Raw genomic sequence first — 22364 nt, forward strand, 5'->3', positions numbered from 1 at the left:
AAAAATTGAATACGCAAAAAATGCAAATGCACGGCACATTGTTTTTTGCATGAATCATTTAATAATTTTTTAATGTAATTAAACAGATTCCTAGAAATTAAATTGAAAAAAAGCAACAAAAACAAAAACAACCTGTGTGTCTTTGTCATGGTCGCGCATGCAATGCCCAAACAGCTCAAAAACGAACAAAAAATCTAGTAAAAAATTATTTATTTTTTTGCACATTAACATAAATTCTCACATGGCGCATTTTGCATATAAAGCAAACACACAAATTAAATTAATTTTTAAATATTTCTTAATTGAATTGTAATTGCAAAAAAAAAGTCTCCCGTGTCGCTGTTTCAATGCACAAGTTCAACAGACACGCCTCCAGCCGCCCACCTCTTGAATATTCCATGCAACTTTAAGTTGAAGGTAAGTTCAATTAGCTGTCTATAAGAAAAAGTCGCGGGTGGGCCTCTCCATCTGCTTCTTCGGCTGCCAACTCCACCTGCTGCTGCAGCTGTTTTGGCATTGCACTTGAAGCAGCTCTCTTTAAAATATGCACAGCACGCAATCCGGCGCACAGTTGTCATGGACTCGGCCATATAATAATCGCTGCAACGACTGATTTCACCTTTTTAAACCCAAAACTATGCGCCATGCCATTGGCTATGTCAAGGCTCGGTTTCAAGTTCTGCTTAAAGAAAGTCTTTAAATTTGGTAACTGGTTTTGTTATTTGTAAACATCTTTAGAGGGCAAACACAATACATTGAGAGCAGTAGGTCTTAGATAGGCTAGTTAAAAAGATGTTCTGAATTAAATCAAGAAATATTGTAAGGCAAATTTTCGAATATTATTCCTTTTATAAGCCTTTATGTCAGATCAATAATTCACAAGCAGTAACAAACTTTTTTTCGCAGATTAACGTAGCTCTCTTATATACTATTTTTCATCTCATTTCCCAACAGATTACTTCTATTGGGAAAAAATAATATATAAGCAATAATCATGCCCTGACGACAGTAAAGCTCGGCTGCCGCCGATATATATCGTAAAACGAATTATATTAAAACAAAATTGTTTTCGTTTTTGAATATATGGGAAATATTTTTTTCAATTTTAAATCAGAGGGATGTTGACAAAGATTCCAATTTATTTGAATGATTCGCCTCGTAGATGGGTTGCCGGGGTGTAATCTTTGGAAGTGCCTGTCTATGCCTATGAATTAGAGTTGAGTTTGCTGCAAATAAATATTTTAAATCTAAAAGTAGTTTTAACAAAGCAGAGCTCTTCTCTGTTCAGATAGCTACATATATATTATAACGAGTCGTTCCATCCAATTCGACAGCTTATAGGCAATATGCTTATTATACGGAAACAGAAAGGAACAGAAAGGACATGGCTATATTGACTCGCCTGCGGTGAATGATATATATAAATATTTGATGGTCTCCTTTCATGCCTTACACAAACAACATTATAAATGAACTGCTTCGCTGCAATTGAAACTTAAATTATAGTACTGGAGTCTAATTCAGGAATTGTTAACCCAAGAATACAAAACTCAATAACTATTTAACTTAAGGCATATTATTTCACTTTCCCAAATACAGTTTTTGTGTGAGAATCCTCTTCTGTCAAGTGTCAAGTGCATTTTCAACTATTAATTTTACGCAAAAAATGTTTGAACAAAAATATTCATGGATATTTGCACAAGTTTTTGTTGCGCCTGCGAAGGAAAAACGTTGCCGAAAAGCGAAACCGGTTCAGTTTGAAGGCGGGTTAGGCGGGGAGAAGGTTTTTCCAACATAGCCGGCAAATGTCGAAGTCCAAGATGCAGAAATAAGGTCGCCAAAGACAGGGTGTGGATGGAAGGGGGGACGTACAGCGGAGCTGCTGCTGAGCAGCTGAAATCAAAGTTGAACAATGAAAACTGCGAGTGCAGCCAGAAATGGATACAAAACATTGAATTGTAACCGCAGGGAATATGCAACAATTACTAAAACACAAAATAAATAAAAAACAGCAACAGCTAAAAACCGAAGCAATACAAAAAGGTTATCAAGCTGCACAAATCAAAAACAAATCGCCAAACGAAATGAAGCAATAAAAAATAACACAAGCGACGCTCTCTGTGGTCTCTCTGTCCGTCCGGCTGACGCTCTGTCTCCGCGCCCAAGGATATGCAAAAGGATATGACAGCATGTTGATAGTGGGCTTGGTTGGGGCTCTCCTCCGCCTTGCCACTTGTGCCACAATTTGCAGAGATGCCAGATTGAAGCGCACAAAAACAGTAGCCAATTCGCCCTCGAGATGGGCCCAAACCAGACGCAGATACATTCCCAGATACAGATACAGATACGGATACATTTGGAGCTGCTGCTGTGGCTGCTGCTGCTGCTGTTGGGTTTAGCAGGTTGTTTCAATGGGTGTGCATAAATTTAGTGTACGGCCACTCGAATATTAAGATTGACATTCGCTTTTGTTACATGGGGGCTTAAAGTGTTGAAAAGTGTGCCGAAAACTAAGAGTTGTATTTTTAATACTACTCAAAAAATATTTAAGTAGCTGTACAATAAGTTAAACAAATTAAATTCTCACGTGCAATTTCAGATTTTAAAGTTTTAGTGTTGAGAAATTTCAAAAACGAAGTTAACAATTTTTTACAGTGTTGAATAGTGCATAAAGTGAAAAGTTTTCATTGAATGATCTTTAAATATATTGAATTATATATTTAATTTTTTCAAAATAATTGTTCACAAAAGTTCGAAAAGATCCGAAATAGTTTAAAGTGTGGGATAAAAAGTTAAATTTAAAAAAATGAGAGTGTTATTGAAGTCTATAATAATTTTACTGATTAATGTAATTTAGTTAAGAGAAATGCAAGTGGATACTAAATGGAATAGAGTTAAATAAATACCAAAAAAAAAGCATATTTAGATCATTTTTAAGAGCACAAAAATGTTGTGTATAAAATTGTAGTGAGATTGCCAAGTATAAAATGAATTCGCAGTTTCGAGGCTCGGGCAGAGACTGTGCAGAAGGCCTATCTATAACAGTCCCAAATGAAATCCAAAACCATTTCATAATAATTACAGTGTGCGCAAAATCTAGCCAATCGGCAGACAGCGCTTGTCGATCTTAAATGGACACGCCGAGTCTGAGCTGTGGGATCTGCTCCTGTTCTGCGCCTCATTAAAAACAGTTGCAGTCGCATTCGCAGTCGATGCCTATTTGAGATTTGCTAATCGTAACCCAAAGCCCAAACACAAACGGACAAACAAGCAGCCAGTCAATCACGAGCACCAGACACGAATCACCGATCAGAGAGATCTCGACTAATTTCGATGATTATCCGGCGCTTCCGAAACAGAAGCACTTCCTTACCAGAGCTGACGAGCCACGCCTGCCACGCCCACGCACACACACACACACACACACACACACAGACTGAGAGCGAGGGACTGACCTAATTTGTGTTATGCAGCGGATTAGGCAACCCTGTCCCTGTGGTCACTAATAGCAGGCTACCTCGCTCCCACCCAGCCTCTCTTGCGCTCTGTCTCGGCGACGAGACGATGTTAATCTTAACTTTTGGCTAGCAAAGGATTTTGCTTGTTTTTTTGTTGTTGTTGTTTTTGTTTTTGCTAATGTTCATTTGATTTCGCTTCTTGTCTGGGCTGGCTGACGCGACAAGGAGTCCGGCCTGCTAATCCTGGCGCTAGGATAATCCCTCATTTAGACGCGGCTCAGTCACAAGTCTAGACAATGGGCATCGCGATAAGCGTCTTGTGCCAAATGCAATTTTGATGATCATTGCCTTGATCATGCTCGTGATCATGATGATGCAATGGAACCCTTGACAAATGATGCGCCACTCAAAGAAACACACACACACACACGTATCCCTGGGCCATCAATTCTGGGTCAGCAAAGGCCGCCCATCTATATATATATCTAAGCAAACAATGGCTCCCAAACAATGGCAAAGAGTTTGACTGCGCCGCGGCGCCACTTTAGCGGGTTCTCTGTGTGGTTTAGTGGTTCGTTCGGTGGTGCAGCCGCAGTAGCCTCTAATAGAATCTGACGCCTGCGGCTGAGGCTGAGGCTGCGGCTGCAATCGCAGCTGTGTGGCAAAATCAATAACATTGCGATGATTGCAAACAATAAAGCCATTTGGGATGGGGGGCTCTCTATAAATAAATATTATTATTATTTATTTGAATTTGTTTTCATTTATTTTCATTTATTTTTCATATATTTTCCATACGTTTTACAAGATTTGCATAGATCTTCTTTGTTGCTGTGGCATCGATTGTCCGCCCGGTTCTACAGCTCAATCCCCAGACGTCGGCCCATTGTTTCCAGGGGGGGGCTGGCACTGGGCGGCTGGGCCTGGCTCTTGTGGCGTGGCTCACATGTGTGGCTGCAGCTGGGTGTGGCGCCCCCTCGACATAGCCTTGGCATGAAAACAAATAATAAAAAAAAATAACAAAAAACAATCGCCTTGGCCATAAGCACAAAATTGGCAGCTTGGCATTTAATTCTTTTTTTAGTTTCAGTTTCAGTTACACATAAATATAGTATTTAATATATTAATATAAACACCGTTTGGGGCAATTGAACAAAATAAATTGTAGCTTAATTTTTTGTACCCAGCCTAAACTTTATGCCAGGCCTTCTCTTAATTTGCCCAGCTTGTTAAAAGTTGGCAAAAAAAAAAAATAAATAGAAAACCTACAAAACTTATCAAAGTTCTAAAGCAATTTTAATTGCATTTTCCAATTGCAAAAACAAACCTCAATTAAAAGTTTGTCTCAATCTGCAAATTAGCTGAGCAGCTACTGAAAGCAGCGCTTGACTTAGTTTTAGTTTAATACAAAGGATATTTGACGAGGAGAAATATATCAAGGCGTGCTCCACGAGCTTCAATATTATAGTTCTTATATAATCTTTTAAGTGCCCAAATAAAGCTTAGAATATATTTACTGTTTTTTCTCAAAACCAAAACTAAGTTATTTTTAATAAGATTTAGTTAGTTTAGTTAGTAAATCTTCTGATTTACTTAAGAAAATCTCTTTACACTTGGCATGGCGCATAAAGCATTAAAACGTGTCCTGACGAATCCGTTTGAAACTACATTTTTAGTTCTTTTCCATTGAAATTCATAAGAATTTGAGAAGAACGGAAATTGAATTAAAACTAACAGAATATGATATCTCAACAAAATAATGCTCAGTCACATGAAGCCAAACAAACAAATCTGATAAATTGCAAACATTTTCTTAAACCCAATCGGCAAATGAATGCGAAATCTTAATTATATGAAAATGGGAATAAAGACAAACAAATATATTTAAGAAGCAAGAGAAGAAAGCCAAACAATTGCTGACCATTGTGACTGGGCAGGTGAAAAATGTACAGAGTACCGAAATATCATAAAAAAGGGAAACAGAAGTCGTCAAGGTGGACAATAATCGTATAGCAGTAGGCATAGGAGGGGAATGTAGATATGCCATGCAGTAGGCCGCTTGCAACCCCTCGACGTAAGAGAAAGAAACTCGAGTCGAGGCGCCTGCGATAATATCAGCTGAAGAAGGTGATTCCCAGTGCATATTATGACAATAGATAAGCATCGCTTAAAGCAGCAAAAAAGAAGTATAAAAAAATGAGAACGAAAGAAAATCCAAACTGCGCTTAAAGGTGACGGAAAATGTAAATTTTTCACTGAAAAAAAAAAGAAAAGAAAAATTTTCTATGTGTCTGCCACAAGGCTAGAGAAAAGAAAAGAAAAGAAAGAAAAAAAAAACGTAATAAGAACAACTTTCGGACAATAAAGGTTAAGTTAGGAAAGTAGTTGTTGTTGTTGTTGTTGTTGTTGCCGGCCAGCGAGCTGTCTGACCGCTTGGACACTTGGCCAACGACCGCGCGAATCGATTTTTATCTAGCTTGAAGAGCGCGAGAGAGGGAGTCAGAGGGGGGTTGCGGTGGGGCGGGGCGTCTGCGCGGGGGTGCGAAAGTTAATGAGGCAGTGGAAACAAGTCACGGCCCGGTCAACTTTCTTAAAGCGCCTTAAGACAGCCAAAAACCAAAAACTAAACAAAACAAAACAAAAAGTCAAATTTAAATTAGCCTTCCAACTTGAAGACAAACTCTTTCGTATGCTCATGTGATCGGCGCACACTCTATAGACAGGTGTGTGTGTGGGTGTGTGTGTCCACATACTAAGCACCACCGAAAAAAAAAGACAGTATAAAAAATAACTGAAATTATAATTTAAGCGTGTGAAAAACGCATTCAATTGTGTGAAAAACTGAACAAAGTTTTTCTTTTGTATGTAATTGCTGAACGTGTTCACATTTGAGCAGCTGGAAGCAGTTCGGCAGTGTGCGAGTGTGGGAGTTTTGGGCGTGTGTGTGAGTCTAGTTACGGTTTCATGTGGTCTAACTGTATAAGTAATGATCGGGTGTGTAATCTAAAGCGGGCTATGCGAATGTCCAATGGGAACCAAATTTGTATCTGGAGCTTGGAATATGTTGCACAATAGTCGCCAGTTTTACTCGGCTAAGTACCTGACGGAACTACGCTTAAGATATTAATATTGAGCAGTAGAAAGCAATTGTGAGCTTTCATATTTGTGAAACCCAAATACTTGACGTTTTTTTTGAGCTGGAGTCAAAGAAATTATTTTTATAGAACTGGGTTAGATCACAAAAGTTGCTTTTACTTTTAATGCCAAACTCCAAGACTCAAAAGTGCAAAATATTTACATACATCCACGTATTCTCTAGGTACGGAAGCTCATGTACATATAGATCAGTTGATCAGTAGGATTATCTTTTTCTTTTAACAGTCTGATAAGACGGAGAGCGCTTTGCCGTTAGACGTTCATTTTAATCATTTTAAGTAAGTTCAATGCCTAAACAATTCATTTTCTCCTTGAATAATTAATTCATAACTAAATCTTTCTTCTAATAATCAAATTATAATAATAAGAAAAAACTTATAACTCTTTCGATGATCTTTAATTAAATGACTTCTGAATTTCAACCAGCGACCTGTCGCTTGGTTCAATATAATAGGATATCTCCATTGTTACGCTGGGATAGCCAGTCCAAGGTGACACCTTAAATTATTTGAATGCAGCACACACACACACCCAGGTCCAACCTGAAGGATTCTTTTCCAGAAGTGCTCTGCAAACCACATTGCGTATACGCCCCATCGACAACATTCTAAATGGCATAACGCTTAGCTACGTGCACAAATGTGTGTGTGTGTGTGTGAGTGTGTACATAGAGCATGACATGCCAAACGCAATGAGTCTGCAGCGTAGGGACTGGGGAGTGTTTTAAGCGACTGGGAAGGGCTTAAAGCGAGGCGCCCCCTCATTGGGGAGCGGCGCGTTGGCAACGTATGAATGCGCGCATAACTCTTATATGAGTTGGCTGGTATATAACGGCACACACACACACACACGCACACATACTAGCGTACATATTTACATATATAAAGCTCGGAAAACTCAACAGCAACAGCAGCAGCAGCAACGACAAAGTTTTCGCGTGGGTGGAAAAACAAGCAGAGGAGAAAAAAAAATAAAAATAAAGAAAAATCAACAACAACTCGTGGAAAAACTTTTGCACACACGCGCGAACGAGATAGATGACGACAACGAAGACGACGAACCACGACAGCACAGAAAACGGGGGCGGGGGTAAACGGGTGTGTGTGTGTGTGCGAGTGCGCAGCAATGAAGTCCCTGAAAATGGTTGGAAAAATGTGTAGGAAAATGCGTTGCAGAGTTGGTAACGTGCCCACACGCACACACACACATACAGGAGCAAACCCCTCCTCCTACCCCCAGCCATATAAAGCACTTGTGGTGCCTGGCAATTGTATTGGCGGCCAGGCTGCTGGGCGGGTGTGGTGGATCATCGGCTGCGGGAGGGGGAAGGGGTTAGCCAATTCGCTGGCGAAGACACAAAACTCTTGAAGCAGCGTGCGCGCATTTTTAGGGTCTGTTCGATGTAGGCACTTTTCAGGACTTTCACTTTTCGCCCAGGGAACAACTTGGGTGGCTTGTCGAATTATAATGAGTTGTGCGCGGGAGGAGTGAGATGTCGGGTGGTGGGCAGTGGGTGCTGGACTTGAAGCCACATTATTTGGTCGGCACAGGAAGTTTATTTTCTCAGCAGTCCATTAGGCGACTGACAATGGTGTAGGAAAAAGCTGCTGATAAGGGAACAAAAGGGAAAGGGGTCAGTCGGAAAGAAGTAGGGGCATATAGAAAGAAAAGCAGAACGAACGGACTAGACTTCAAGAAAGATGGGCAACTGCGGGATCCAAATGAATATTTTAAAGACTAGATAGAAAAGAGTTGATAAAACTGGAGGGTAACAGCTCCTTGTGCTTTGACATCTCCACGTAAGCCCAACTTATTCAAATTATCCGCAACTCTCTCTCTCGCTCTGCCTCGCTCTTTTTCTCAATTTTGCCCAGTCTGTGCATGTGTCACACCGTCAGCTCCTATCTCAGCAGCTGTCTCGCCTCATTTGATATCCTTCCTTTAAATAGTATACATAACACTCCCTCTTACCCAATATTTTACCATATACATCAACTAGTCAGCGCTATACAATTCGTTTGCCATGTCCTTATGCAAGGAATCGCAATTACTCTCTGTCTACTTTTCATTACGGGCTACATGAGCTGGGGCTGGAGTGCTCTTATATGGTAGAGAATGTCAAGTCAAGCAGCTTGCCAGACAGTTGGCATACCCGGGAATCCTATGCTGCCCCCCTCCCCCCCCTCCCACAATCTCTTTTATTTTTTGCTTACAGTTTATTCATTAATATTGTTGCCAAAGCATTTTTCATTCATTTTTCTATGCCACTTGGCTCCCAGTTGCCAGTCGTGTCCTGGCCTTATCCCTGGACGACGCCAACTAGCCCCGTTGCCATGGCCAACTCCGATGGCTGTCATGTCCGTTTCCTTGTTGTCTTAAGTTGAAATTTGAGCTCAAAAGACAATAGCAGCGTTTTTTAAATAAAAACAAAAAACAAATAATTCCGCTGGCTCTGTGGGTGGGGCACATCCCTGGCTATTGCCTCGCAGAGATATGTGGACATTTTGGCTTGGCTGCCGTTGCCACTCACAAGCTCCATTAGACGGTGGTTGCTGTGCAGCTTAAGCAAATGTGCCCCAAACTTGACGCTTTCCTTGGCTTTTCCTTTTTGCCTTTTCAATTAATTCCTTTTGCTCGAGACATTCCACTTTTATGCTGTGTCTTATTAGCTGCTTTCTCAGACAGTTTCTTCTGTTTTTTTTTTTTTTTTTTTTTTGGGCATGTTGCCCCGTTTTTTATTGCCCCATTGTCTGTCTACATGTCTGTCCATCTTCATTAATGAGCTGCCTCCGCTTGCAATTTCACTTCGTTCCGTTTGTCAATCTCCTGTAACTGGCAGCCACCGCTGTGCAGGCTGCGATTGATGCAGTTCCTTTGATCTAGCTGTTAAGCGCGGCCTATTGAGGGTCGATTATTTTCCGAGAGTCTTGTTGAAGTAAATACAAATGGAAAAGGCTGGTTGTCTGTCTAAACACAAATAATGTCTTAATTAAAAGCATAAGTTTATTAATATATTATCAGTTTTGAGGCAATGTACATGTTCCACATTCTGTTATGGCTTATATTTTGTTCCTTGGCTTGGATCATTGCAAAGAGTTTAGTTGGAGTTATGTGAAGTGTATCGTACAGTTGTTTTCATAATTCCATATATTCAACAAAACCAATTTGCAATGCATTACTTGACTCAAACCTTCAACCTCTCTTTCGTTGATACACTCCTCATACACTCATTCCAACTATTTTGACATCCTTTTCTATTTGTTTCTCTTGTTGTTGATTTTTTACCACAGAAGGTTGCCGGCTCTAATTCCCAGGCTAGCTTATGCGTGAGGTCTTGGAGCTTGGTTAATTGCTGAGAGTTGTGTTAAAGTTATTCTAACTATGTCCTTGTAAGATACAAAGCTTTATCCAAGCCTTTTTACAATGTAACACTGGGTTCGAACCTTTAACCTCTCTTTCCTTGAAATACTTCCCTCTTCAAACTTATATCGATACATTTGTATACACCCTTCTCGATTTACACCTACAATTGGCGTCACCTGCTTAGGCGACGTGTATGTTTTTTAGTGCCAAAAAAAGTTGCCGATTCAAATCCACAGATGTGAGGGTTTCAGACTTGGGTCCCTGCTGAAGGTTAAGTTAACGTTATTATAACTATATCCAATACTTATTTGTACAATTTCTTATTTTTTACAAAGCTCTTACAACGTAACACTAGATTCGAATCTTCAACCTCTCCCTTTGCTACACATCTCTCTTTTAACTTATGTCGATAGTTTTTGGCACTCACCCCACCCACTTCTGTACACCCTTCTCTATTTTATACAATTAGCGTCTCCTGCTTAGCCGCTTGTTGCTGTTTCTGTCATTTTAGCCTTCGGTTCGCCGACTCAGACCTCTTTGGCTCCTCCGTGGGTAAGGCGGCTCCTGTCAACAGTTACAAAATGAAAATGGCGTTGATGGCTGTCGCCGTTACAGTGGCCACTGCCACACTCTCTCCTCCTCCCTCCTTCCCTTCCTCTCTCTCTCTCTCTCACTCTCTTCCTGCTGGTGCTGTTATTTGTTCTGCATGTCCCTGTTGATGTTACCTTCCGTTTGGGCCGCTCGACTTTCTGCGTCTGACTCTCTGCCTGTCTCATCTAAGACAAAAGGCATAAAAAGTCGTGTGTCCACTTGGACGGAGCACGGCCCCGACCACTGCTTGGCGCCTGGCGCCCAACGTAGGCCAAAAGTTTTTCCGCCAAAACCCGCCTCTCTTCCCTTGGAGGCGCACTTGCTCTTCAGCCTTGCTGTAGCTGCCTCTACGTGCCTGCGTTGCATCATCCACGCGCCCGGCTGCAGCTCCGCGCTGCCTGTGCCTGTCCCTGCTGCTGGGCCTACGCCCCACCTCCGAGCCCAGTCTCCCACCCCCCTCAAACTGCCACCCCATTGCGCGCTTGTTGCTTTTGACTTGCTGGCTCTCAGCCGCTCCCCGGCGTATTCCTTGGTCTAAAAGTTTTTTTTTGCTTATTTAAATTTTCCTCGCTGTTCGCGTTTTCTCTCTGCTTTTTTTCCTTTTTTATTTTCTTTTAATCATATTTAATTTTTTTCAGCTTTTTCATTCTCGCGCTCGCGCTTTTTCTCCCATTTTTTCTTTGGCCGCGTGTTTTTCTTGGCCGCCGCGTCGCCTGCTCTGGCAGCCTGCTGCTGCTTTCTGGGCGCCTGTTCCTCGGCTGGACGTTGCCGGCCATTCTGGCGGCCCGGCTCGAGCCGACAGCAGCAGCAGCCGTTGGTGGCGTCGCCGCGAGTCGCCTCGTCTGCTGGTCAAGTTGTACTTACACTTGTGGCGCATTGATTTTCTTTTGCTTTTCTTTTGAGACGTTTTTTGCCTCAATTTTTTGTTGCTTTTCTTTGTTTTTTTTTTTTTCACGCTGGCCAGCGCGCTTTTTTTTAGCCGCATTTTATGAGCATTGTTTTTGTTTTTTATAGACATTTTTTGTGCTTTTGCGTTGTCTACGCCTTGTCAACTCTGGCCAGACTTTAGCTCTGGCCAGCAGGTGCTGGGCGAGCAGGGGGAACGTGGGAGCCGCTGGAGGGGCGGGTAACGTCTAAGCAACTGCGAGAGTTTTTTCTTCTCTTTTGTAATTGTTTAAAATGTTGCGGTTTAATTTCGACTATTTGACTTTAAGCAAAGTTTCGAAAGATGTCCACAGCTTGCAAAATGTCGTGTGGGCTTGGACAAATGTTAAGAAAGCTGTGCTTAGGGAAATCCAAGGAGCCTCTATTTAGAATAGGTAGAGTAATTTAGAGAGGTTTCCTTAAACATAATATGATGGGAATTAAAATATTTCAATTAATTGTGCTTAAACACTTAAAATTAAATATTATATTCATATTCTGGCTTCTAGGTAGACCTTTGAAGATTTAGCTTAACTTTTGTATACGCTAATCATCTTAAAGGGTTGCCCGTGCCACGCTTGGGGCGAAATTTAAAGCCACATCCTTTACATAGCCACCTGATATCTCGTTAGCATGCATTACTAACGAAACAGCAGAGCACCCCACTCCCCCCCCTCGCCCCCTTAGCCATCCTCTATCACATTATGCTCAAGAGCGCTGCAACAAGATGCCGCGTGGCCCTCATGCAGGCCAAAGACGAGCGGATAGTAGCTCTTCAGCACGCTTAGCCGGGCAACTTGTGAGCTCTTAATTAGTAAATGCTGGCCATTATGGCGGCGCCTGTGCAGGCCCCCCATACAAACCCAGTCCCAGTCCCCGCCTAAACAAACCCTCGCCACCCAGACCCCATTCGTATATAACTCATACATAGAGCCGTTTCATGCACATTTCATAATTATCTCCAGCAAGTCAAGAACCCGAAACCCTTCATCATGGACAAGCGCACCTACAAAAGTACCAACCCACATCCCCTCCCCTATGACAAACAGACAGTTCAAGTGAAGCCCCATAACCATATCAAATGCTATAGTTAAGGCGCTGTATGAGAGAGAGAGAGAGAGAGATAGAGAGGGAGAAAGAGAGAGAGAGAGAGTGTGGACGAAAGAGCGGAGCGGACTTCCCTCATGCCAAGTGCTCACCCAATCCCTCAGGCGACTGTTGAGCGCGCGCTCATTTTCGCGAGCGTGGAAAATTGAGAAAAGCGAAAAAGGGAAATGTACAAAACAAAAAAAAAATGGAGCAACGATGCGCCAGGACCCGGTCTCTGGTCCAGGGCACGGGACATGCGCACGTGTGCGAGCAGGGGAAAAATCTGTTTTGTCAAATTTTCCATTCGATTTTTCCAGGCGCGCGCGAGACACAGAGACGCAGCAGCCGCTGTCGGGAGCAGACATTCGCGGCGCTAGCTGCCACGCGCGACACCATCAACAACAACAACAACAGCAATTCGCAGCGAAAACAGTTGCATTGGTTAAACAAATTTGCATAATTTGGCCATAAAGGCTGCACACACACACACACACGCATTGGACGGAAAATGCAGCCACCCTGGCAATACGCTTCTTCTTCTCAGCCCAAACAACTGTCGCCGCATCGCTTTGTTGAAGGTGTAAAAAAAGTATGCGTAAACCTATCCTCGGAGAGACCTTTGTCTCGACTGATTTGCATATGAAACACAACACTCGTCTAGCAAAGGGGTAGGGGGACAGGGCAAGGCAGGGCAGGGCATGGGAGGGGAGGGCAGGGCAGGGCAGAGCCTCTCATTTGCATAATCGACGCGCGCATGCGTGCCGTTTGTCCCCCTGTATGGAAATACTGATTGATCCTCATCGAGTGAGTCCTGATGCCTAATACCATGTGCCATATGCAGCAGCTGAATTGCCCGGCTTAGTGCGGCCAACTGAAATATGTACACATTTCGCACAGTTTGCTTATTTTCAATGCCTCATTTGGTATTCCATTTAATTGGAGTTTCATTTTGGCAAACGCAAACTAATTTTCTCTGAGAAATTTTAAGAAAATTAAAAAGGAGACTTAAAATTTAGAGAATTTGAAAGGGATTAAATCAGAGTTTTTTATAATATAATTAAATTTACATATTAATTTGCCAAATTGCAAACCATTCAATTTTTGCAAATGCGCAAATCTAAGGATTTTTAAGAAAATAGTAAATGAGACTTAAAATTTAAAGAATTTGAAAGGGACTAAATCCGATTTTTTATAATAGAATTAAATTTACATATTAATTTCCCAAATTGCAAGGCATTCAATTTTTGCAAATGCGCGAATTTGGATGACAACATTTTGGGCTAAGAGGAGTCTGTAGGGTCCGCCTGGAAGTCCTTTGTGCCCATCTCCCACACAATTGATTGCAGTTTCAATTGTTTCTATCAATTTGCGTTTTTCCTTGACTTGCAGCAATGCGCAAAGAAATTCGATTTATTTCAATTTAGCAAAAGGCCAAAATCAACTTAAACATAAATCCAAGTTATTAAATCCCGCAAAAGTTTGCCAAAAAGGAAAAACAAAAGAAACGAAAAATAAAGAAAACTGTGCGAGAACAAAAGTTTGCTTTATTTGCCTACAAGACCAAGTTCAGTTTCAGTTCCAGTTTCGGTTCGGGTCCAAAAAAAGTAGAAAAAAAAAACGGGGCGAGACGGCAACAATAAAAGGTGCGACCTGCCTAGGCGCCTAGGCGAGAGTGGGCGCCAGTGTAATATAATGGGCGCCCTCCCGCCCCTCCCCCTCTGTCCTGGATCCCAGCAGCAAGCTGGCACCGAAAGAATGACGTAAAATAAAAATCGAAGAAAAACAATTAAAATTTATGGCGAAAAACGTGAAAAACAAAGCGCAGGCAAACAAATCATAAAATGCAAATGAACCACAGGAAAGCAGAGACAAAGTGAAAATTAGAAAAGCGCAGAAATAGGAAAAGCTGATAAAGAAAACAAGACAGAGCAATCATGGAGAGTATACGCGAATATAATTAAAGGAGGTGAACATAAAAGAGGTAAAAGCCGACGAAATTAGAACACAAATACCTTTCCCAATGCCAGCAAGAATTTTCTATGGATCTGAAATAGATAATATTAAAAAAGAAAAAGAATAAAGTTATCTATCAAAAGTTAATACCCCCTCTTCGATATATTTCTAGATCAAGCCACAAGAATTCTCAAAGATTGTCAATTTAAGGTCGATTGTTGCTATGGGATACAAAAGAAATAGTTATGGCTTGGTTTTATGAGACTGCTTATGTGCTTGGAACGTTTCTCAATTAGTGAGATTGATCCTGATAAGTAAAAAAGATACAAACTTTGTTTTCGATCACGAAACTATAGAGGATCCAACCGACTGACTTCAATATACAAACAATTTTAAATCGATCGTTACTCGGACACTCGATCGTTCCTTTGAAATAGTACTCCGATTTTTATTAAGTTTTGTCAGTATATCTACAAGAATTGAGCTTTCAGCTGATCATTTGATCTATATGATTGAACTATATGACTTATTAGTCCAATCTGGCCGATGCTAGTGCCTGCAGCAAGAGAACATGTATATGCAAGGTTTTACCAAGATCTTTTTAATATTAAGTTACTGGACACATTTGTAGATGATATAGATATATCGGATTAACTAATGATTCCGAACAAAACATTCTTTTACGCATAAAATTCGTAATAATTTTTAAAACCCTATAGGAGAGTACAAAAACATGAACTGCACAAAAAATACGATAATAATAAATACATATGATAATAGAAACCTTATCACCGATATGTAAGATATCTCAACCTATAGCTAAGATATATCTATAACTCATATGCTCTATAGGTTCTCCACAATTGTGTTCTATCTTTAAAAAAAAAAATAACCGCCGCTTAGCTCTCATGTGCGTCGCCCTTGCGAGGTGCTCAACCATTATGGGCTCAGCCAATCTGGTAACCTCTGGTAATCCGCCCAAGCACATATGTGGGCGTATGTAACCGCATATATACTCACTTGCGTGTGTGTGAGTGTGTGTGTGTGAGTGAGAGAGTGCGCCAACAAATCGAAATGTTGCAAAAAGTGCTCATATGTCCCACACATACACACCACACACCAGACACACACACACATGCTAACCCTCCCCTTGTGTGTATGTGTGCATATGTTTGTCAATTTCCACCGAGTTTTTCTTGCGCTCTTTTTTTTGACAAAAATCAGCAAGGTTAGGGGTTGGTTTTTCCGAGCAACGCGTCGTTATTTTTTTTTTGCGCATTTCTCTTTCGCACACATGCCAGAACGAGACACACATATCCATATGTATATGTGTATATGGGTGTAATATGTTGTGTATATGATTTTATTTTGCTTTTTTCTTGTTTTGCTTTTGCTGCTTGTGGAGCTGCGCCAACGCCAACGCCAGCGTCGTGTGGCGCTGCGCCGCGCTTATGTAAAGTAAAACGCAGCTCGCATGCATGGAATACGAGAAATAGATAACATACTAAAAGGCGAGCACATGCGACAGAGATAGCAATAGCAATAGCAACAGCAACAGCAACAGCAACAGCAACAGCAGCTGGAAGCAGCAGCAAAAAGCTTTGGCCATAACAATAACAATAACAACAACAACAACAACAACAACAACAACAACGGCAGCAGCAGCAAGGCGAGTGCAAGGCAGCGCTGCCAGCTTCGCAGTCGTAGTCGATAGCAGTTGAGCAGAAGAGTTGTGTAGCAAAGAGCTTCGCATGTGAGCGCCACACTCACACACAGAGACAGGCAGACAGACAGAGCGCCACGTACGTTACATACATACACTTGCTCTCGCTCACACACATATCGAGTCGCATGCTCACTCTCTCGCTCTCTGGAAAGCAAAAACTCAACTCGCTGCTTTCAGTTTTCGTTTTCCATAAGCTGCCCAAAAAGGATATGTCGACGCTGGCGCTGACGTTGGCTGCGCTGCCGGCGCCCCTTTTTATGAAAAATGTTACACTCACGCGCAGCTGGCGCCGACGTCGCTGCCAACGTGTGACAACTGTGTATATGTGTGTGTGAGTGTGTAAACTCCATGTGAGCCAACGAGGCGACGTCTAACGGGGGTGGGTGACTCGTGTGTTGTTGTTGTTGCTGCTTCTGCTGCTGCTGCTGTTGGTGGTGGCTATTACTCTTTACGAGCGTTCAAAGCTCCACATGCCACGTATGTATATATGTATGTGTGTGTCTGTGTGTGTGGGTGCGTCGCTCTTTCGTGTCGCTCTTTTTGTTGTATTTGTTGCTGTTGTTGTTGGCGCGCTTCGTGTCGTGCGGGCGGCCACTCGGCTGCTGTCTGCGCTTCGGCTGCGCTACGCATGTGTATGCAAATGTATTTCGTATACACGCACATACACACACACACACGCGCAAATATAATAAATTTTTTTCGGTGTACGTGACGTGCGAGGACCTCGACTGCTGCTGCTGCTGCTCGTGTAGATGTTGCTGTTGTTGTTTTTGTTGTGATAAGGCAAAAAATATATTTTATGTGACGAAGGAGTAAAAACGCCAGCGTCGCTGCCAGCGTTGTTGTCGTTACCGTTAACGTTACCGTTACTCGTGCATCGCCTCGTCCTGCCGAGCTCGTCGCGCCTCGTGCTGCGAGCTGCGAGCATCCTCATGTGTTTCGCATGCTGTTTGTTGTTTGTGCCTCGCCTGCTCATACGTGTGCGCGCACGTGGGCGGCAAGGGTGGACCGCCGTCAACGGAAGCGGCTACGGGGGCGGGGGCGTTGGTGGGGGTCGCGTGTGTGTGACGCTGCTGCCGACGCCGACGTCGCCGTCGCTGCCTTTGGCTCGCATATCTGTTTTTTCGGGCCGACATCATTTGAATTAGTCGCTTCGTGACGTTTGAACGGTTCGAAACATACACGCGACCACAGAACACACGCACACACCCATATACACACACACACACACAGGCTGAGCGTGGCGTTACCGTTACCGTTAACCGTTACGAGCTCGTGCCGACGCCAAAAAATACCGTTAACTCTTTTTTAAAAGTATGTGATAAAATTCGTGCGCTCACATGTGAATGGTAAAAAACTCGATTGAAGACAATTCCTGAGACAGTTGTCTGTGTGTCCTGTCCGAAGATGGACGTGTTTTGATAAGGAAAAAGGACTTAACGGGATCTACGGAAAAACAAATTGAATAGTTTAAAAATTCTTTCGAGCATATTTAATAACATTAAATGGTAATGAAAAGTTTTTAAAAACGGTGAATTTCTTCGAAAAAAGAACAAAACACTCAAAATAAATAAAAAAAAAAAAACTTGAGCTTTAAATTGACAACGGTTTAAAATATCCAAAAGATTTCTTAGATACTTAGATCTGATAAAAGAATAAAACTCAATTATACCACAAATATATTTGAACCAAAATAGATGATGGAGATTAAAAATTGAAAATGTACTCCTTTATTCTTTTTATATATAAAATTTAAAGTTCTTAAAAAAGTATTGAATGATAATAAAACGATGTAAAATTCTGTTTTAACTATATTTTTGTTTAAGTTTTTGAGTAACATTCATGCCGCTAGAAATTTGATTTGCCTAATCGGTGGAAACTTAAGATATTTGTTTCATCTCTTTTTTATTTTCCAAAAATTTAAAACTTATTTACTTGATTCTTAAATTTTTAGCTCTATCCAAATTACAAACATATTTTTGCGCAAAATTTAAAAACAAAAAAGAAAGAAAACCCGATATAAACGAATTTTTGTCATTTTAAAATATTGAAATCCTCTCTATCAATAAAAACACAAACTCTTAATTGAAAAGAAAAATTGTTGAAAACAATTAAATAAAATACTGATATAATCCGTTTGCTTAGTAAATAGCCACACAATGCAAAAATCAACAAAATTGTGAACCGCTTTAAACCGACAATTTATGTTTTGGTTGTCGCGCCTATCATAAAACGCGGATTTTTCAAATGAAGCCCAAAACAAGTTCTGTGAAATTTGCCAAACAAATTGAGGGATCGAGTGCAAACACACTTAAGCAAACACACACACACACACACACACATGCACAGGTTTATGGCCGCTGTAAATGGGCTCACAAATTGATCTGTCAGCGGCCATTTAATTGGACAGAATACCTGTGCCAGGACCTTTATGTTCAGGCTGTCAGTTACCTGTGCGGGCCAGTGTTTATTTACTTGCGTGTTGCACTGTTTGTTGTGCCTGTTGTACATGTGTCAACACTCACACACACACACTCTTATACGCACACACACCTGATTATCACCTGCAGAACTGTGGAAATTTTGCGCCGTGACGAGTGCGCAGCGAGAGAGACGAGCTGAGAGCGAGAGCTGCTGATCCTGCCCACATAAACACATATCAGTGTGTGTGTGTGTGTGTGTATGCGAGTGTGTGTGTGTTGCCATTTGAGGGTGCGGGCCGTGTGTTGCGTGAGGGTGAGAGCGGCTCGAGCTCTTTGCCATATCCATAACCATATCCACATTCACATGTGAAGCGTATTCCCAACATGCTGCGCATTTATTTGCATTGCTTTGAATCAGTTTGTGGCAAACCCTCGACGCGTACGCTCACATTTTCAGATCCCAGCGAAACCAGAGCCCAGAAAGTAGAACGCGTGTGTGTACATGTGTGTGCGCGATCTTCCGCGCTTGTGTGTGTCTATTGTTCGCACACCTGAAGAACGAATATAATAATAATATTAGAAGACAAAAAACACATGTGAAATACAATAGTAAAACACGCATATCTAATTTCAACTACTTTATTTGTGTTCACAGTTAAAAGCAAGCGAAATGTTATCGACATATAAAAACTGTGCTAATATTATAATAAACTGAGCCAAGTGAATGAAATGCAAATATATGCGTAAATAAATATAAACAGCATAAGAATTTCGAAAGGATACTGCTGAGCATAAAACTTCAGATTAGAGATACGTGGATGGTACGTAAGGGACATTAAATAAATCAACATTTATACCTACATAATATTTTATTATTATTTTTAATATAAATAATGCATTTCCGAATTTATCCTTGCAATAAAATATATTGCAATAAATAACCTTTGCAGTAACAAATATTCATACACAAAAATCTGATTAAGAAACAAGCTAATTTTTCGATAATATGCAAAGTAGGGTTATTTGATAGCCCACCCCAAAGGAGTATTGAAATTGTTCATAATAGAACCGATCTCAAGTCGAGACGTTGACAATTTAAGGGTGGAAGCTCACCTGAATATTCGCAAAGCATTATTTATTCTTTCATTCCTCTGCAAACTTGAACTGTTTTGGAGTTTAGGTTCGATAGCTCACAACAATAAGACAGTCTGAAGAACTTTGAAAAAGGATACACAATTATAACTTTTATTAAAATTAAAGGTCTAGCCCAACAAACTATCTTTTGAAAAATACGAATTTGAGCCGTCGTCCTTCTCCTGCTTAAGTTGCCTCATTGACAAAACGTCTACCTACAATTACAATTTTTCCTTAAAAATTTTTATTTTTTAATCTCCTTAAATCCTTAACTTTGTGGCATGCCGCATTGCCAACTCTTTTCTTTCTCCTGTTGGGCTTGGGTAAAGCCAGTGACCGCCTTAAGCCCAAATCCGAGTCCTTTACTACTAAATCTGACTGACTTACTGCGACATTAATTAAAAGCTCGTGCAAGTCTTCATCTGCTGCTGCGTGCCTCCTACTCTGCTGCACCCACAGGTAGCAAGTGGCATTAAATGTTTTTTGAACTGTGTCGCTTTTGGCAACGCTCGAAAGTAAAATACGCGAGTAAATAAATAAAAAATGTTTGCCGCAGTTACTTTAGTTGCGTCAGTTGCGCACCGCAAATGAGATGCAAGGAAAAAAGATGCCGAATAGCGCTTGCCACATGCCACATGCCGCATGCCTGCTAATTGCACATTGTTGCATTCAGACGTGGGTGTCCTGGCCCAGTTGGCGCCGCATCCTGGCGCAGCAGCATGTGTTAATATGCGGTTTTCGCCAGGTACCCAGCGCCAACTGGCAACCGCATCAAGACGCAGCAGCAGAAGCAGCAGCAGCAGCGGTTGCAGCCGCAGCTAACGGCAAATAAAAATGTTTATTTACGCCGGGCAAATGTAAAGTTTTTTAATTTTGCATCGCCGGCAATGAAGCTGGTTCCAGGCATTGGTTTCGGCATTTGGCATTTGGCTAGGATCTCGACTGGCTCTGCTCCTGTGTGTCTCAGGCGTTGTCAGGCAGCTGGCGACTGTTTTTTAAATTCACACACGCAGCGTGCAGCGCCAGAGGGGGCGGAGGAAGAGGCACGGCTAGAAGCACGGCACGGCACGCCACGCCAGACAGTTGCTGAATTAATTAGATGCCACGCACCGAGATGCGTAAAAAAAGCTCAGCAGCGCACAGTGGTTGTCCTCCGCATATTAATGGTCAAATTTAATGATTCACCACGGGAACATATTCGAAATTCAAAAAGCGTTTTATTTAAAAAAATATATTAACAAAAACTGAAGAGTGTGTGTCTAAAATTGGAATATATATTATATATGGATATATATATGGAGATATATACATATATATATGTTATAGTCGCGATTTATTTGTATGTGTATATCGATTAATTGTATTTTTAGCCTTAAATTCAAATAACGAAGCATCTGTTTTTATTGACAACATGAGAAATAAAAATATATTGGGGCTCTTTCATGCAACATTCCTTAAATCTGAGTACTCATCATCAGATTTCTTTAAATTTTACCCTATATTTTAATCATAATTTCCACTGTGCGTGAGTCTGTGTGTGTGCGGCTTAGATAAACAAAAACACAGTCGGCGACAGAGGCGCGCAGAACGATAGACAGTGAGACAGCCAGTCAGACGGGCAAAGCTGCAAGCAGGCAGACTGTGGAGAGGGGCTGGTGGCAGGGGCAGGGACAGGGGGCAGGGGGCAGGGTTAGGCGAGCAGTGAGCCATTATCACACATCACACATCTGCATGTGATATCCTCAAGGATATGCGACACGACACGTACCCGACTCTGATTGCTTCATGTGCGTTTGCCCGTCTTCTTCTTGTTCTCATCTGTTTATTTTGTTGTTGTTCTTGTTAGCTTTTGCTGTGCATTGTTTTGGCTTTTGTTGTGCTTGGGATTTACCGAAAATGTGAGGCATAGGGCGGAGAAAAGATGATATATGCCGCGACTCATTAACATATTATCACAACACATACACGACATGGCATATGTCACGAGTACCCGAGTACACTCGGAGAAAAATATACGTCAATTAAAGAAATTTTGCTCGTTGGAATGTTTTACGTTCAATTTAAGTATGCAGCTTTTCTTCTCTTAGCACAAACATTAAATTCATTTAAGCAAAAAGTGTACTTTAAGTAACTTCTGTCCCAAAGTTTCGCTCAGTGTAGCAAATCCGAATACATTATGCAACGCATTATGACTAATCTTTTGCACATTCGCCTCTTACCTACATCTTTCTTCTTATTCTTTGCAGCTATCTAGCGTCTTGCAGCAGCTTTGAGGTGCGACACGTGACTTTTGGGGCTGAGCGCAGCTGTAGGTGTGCGGGGCATGTTAAAGGACGCCGAGGAGCTGATAAAACGCTGCAAACTGACGTCGCTGCCGTTGGCGCTGCATATGAACGAGTTCGGCCGCCAGGTGGCGCCAGCGCCGCTTGCGTTGCCGCTGCTAGCAAAGCCGCCCACAACGCCTCCGGGCATGGGCACGGGCACGGGCACGACCGGAGCGGGCGCGGATCATCATCAGCATCATACGCATCATCAGATGGCAATGCC

General features: G+C 41.7%; 1 protein-coding gene across 1 annotated transcript in view; it reads right to left on the reverse strand.

The window, feature by feature from the left end:
• LOC115764449 (cuticle protein 16.5-like) overlaps positions 1-22289 on the reverse strand; it is a 56788-nt gene extending 34499 nt beyond the window's left edge. The window contains exon 1 of the mRNA XM_030707458.1: positions 22185-22289. Coding sequence (XP_030563318.1) covers positions 22185-22289 — 105 coding nt within the window. The remainder of the gene's footprint in view (positions 1-22184) is intronic.
• Between the last annotated feature and the right edge of the window lie 75 nt (positions 22290-22364).

Source organism: Drosophila novamexicana, unplaced genomic scaffold (assembly GCF_003285875.2).
Source record: "Drosophila novamexicana strain 15010-1031.04,08,12 unplaced genomic scaffold, DnovRS2.1 tig00000858-arrow-arrow-pilon, whole genome shotgun sequence".
NCBI classification, from domain to species: domain Eukaryota; kingdom Metazoa; phylum Arthropoda; class Insecta; order Diptera; family Drosophilidae; genus Drosophila; species Drosophila novamexicana.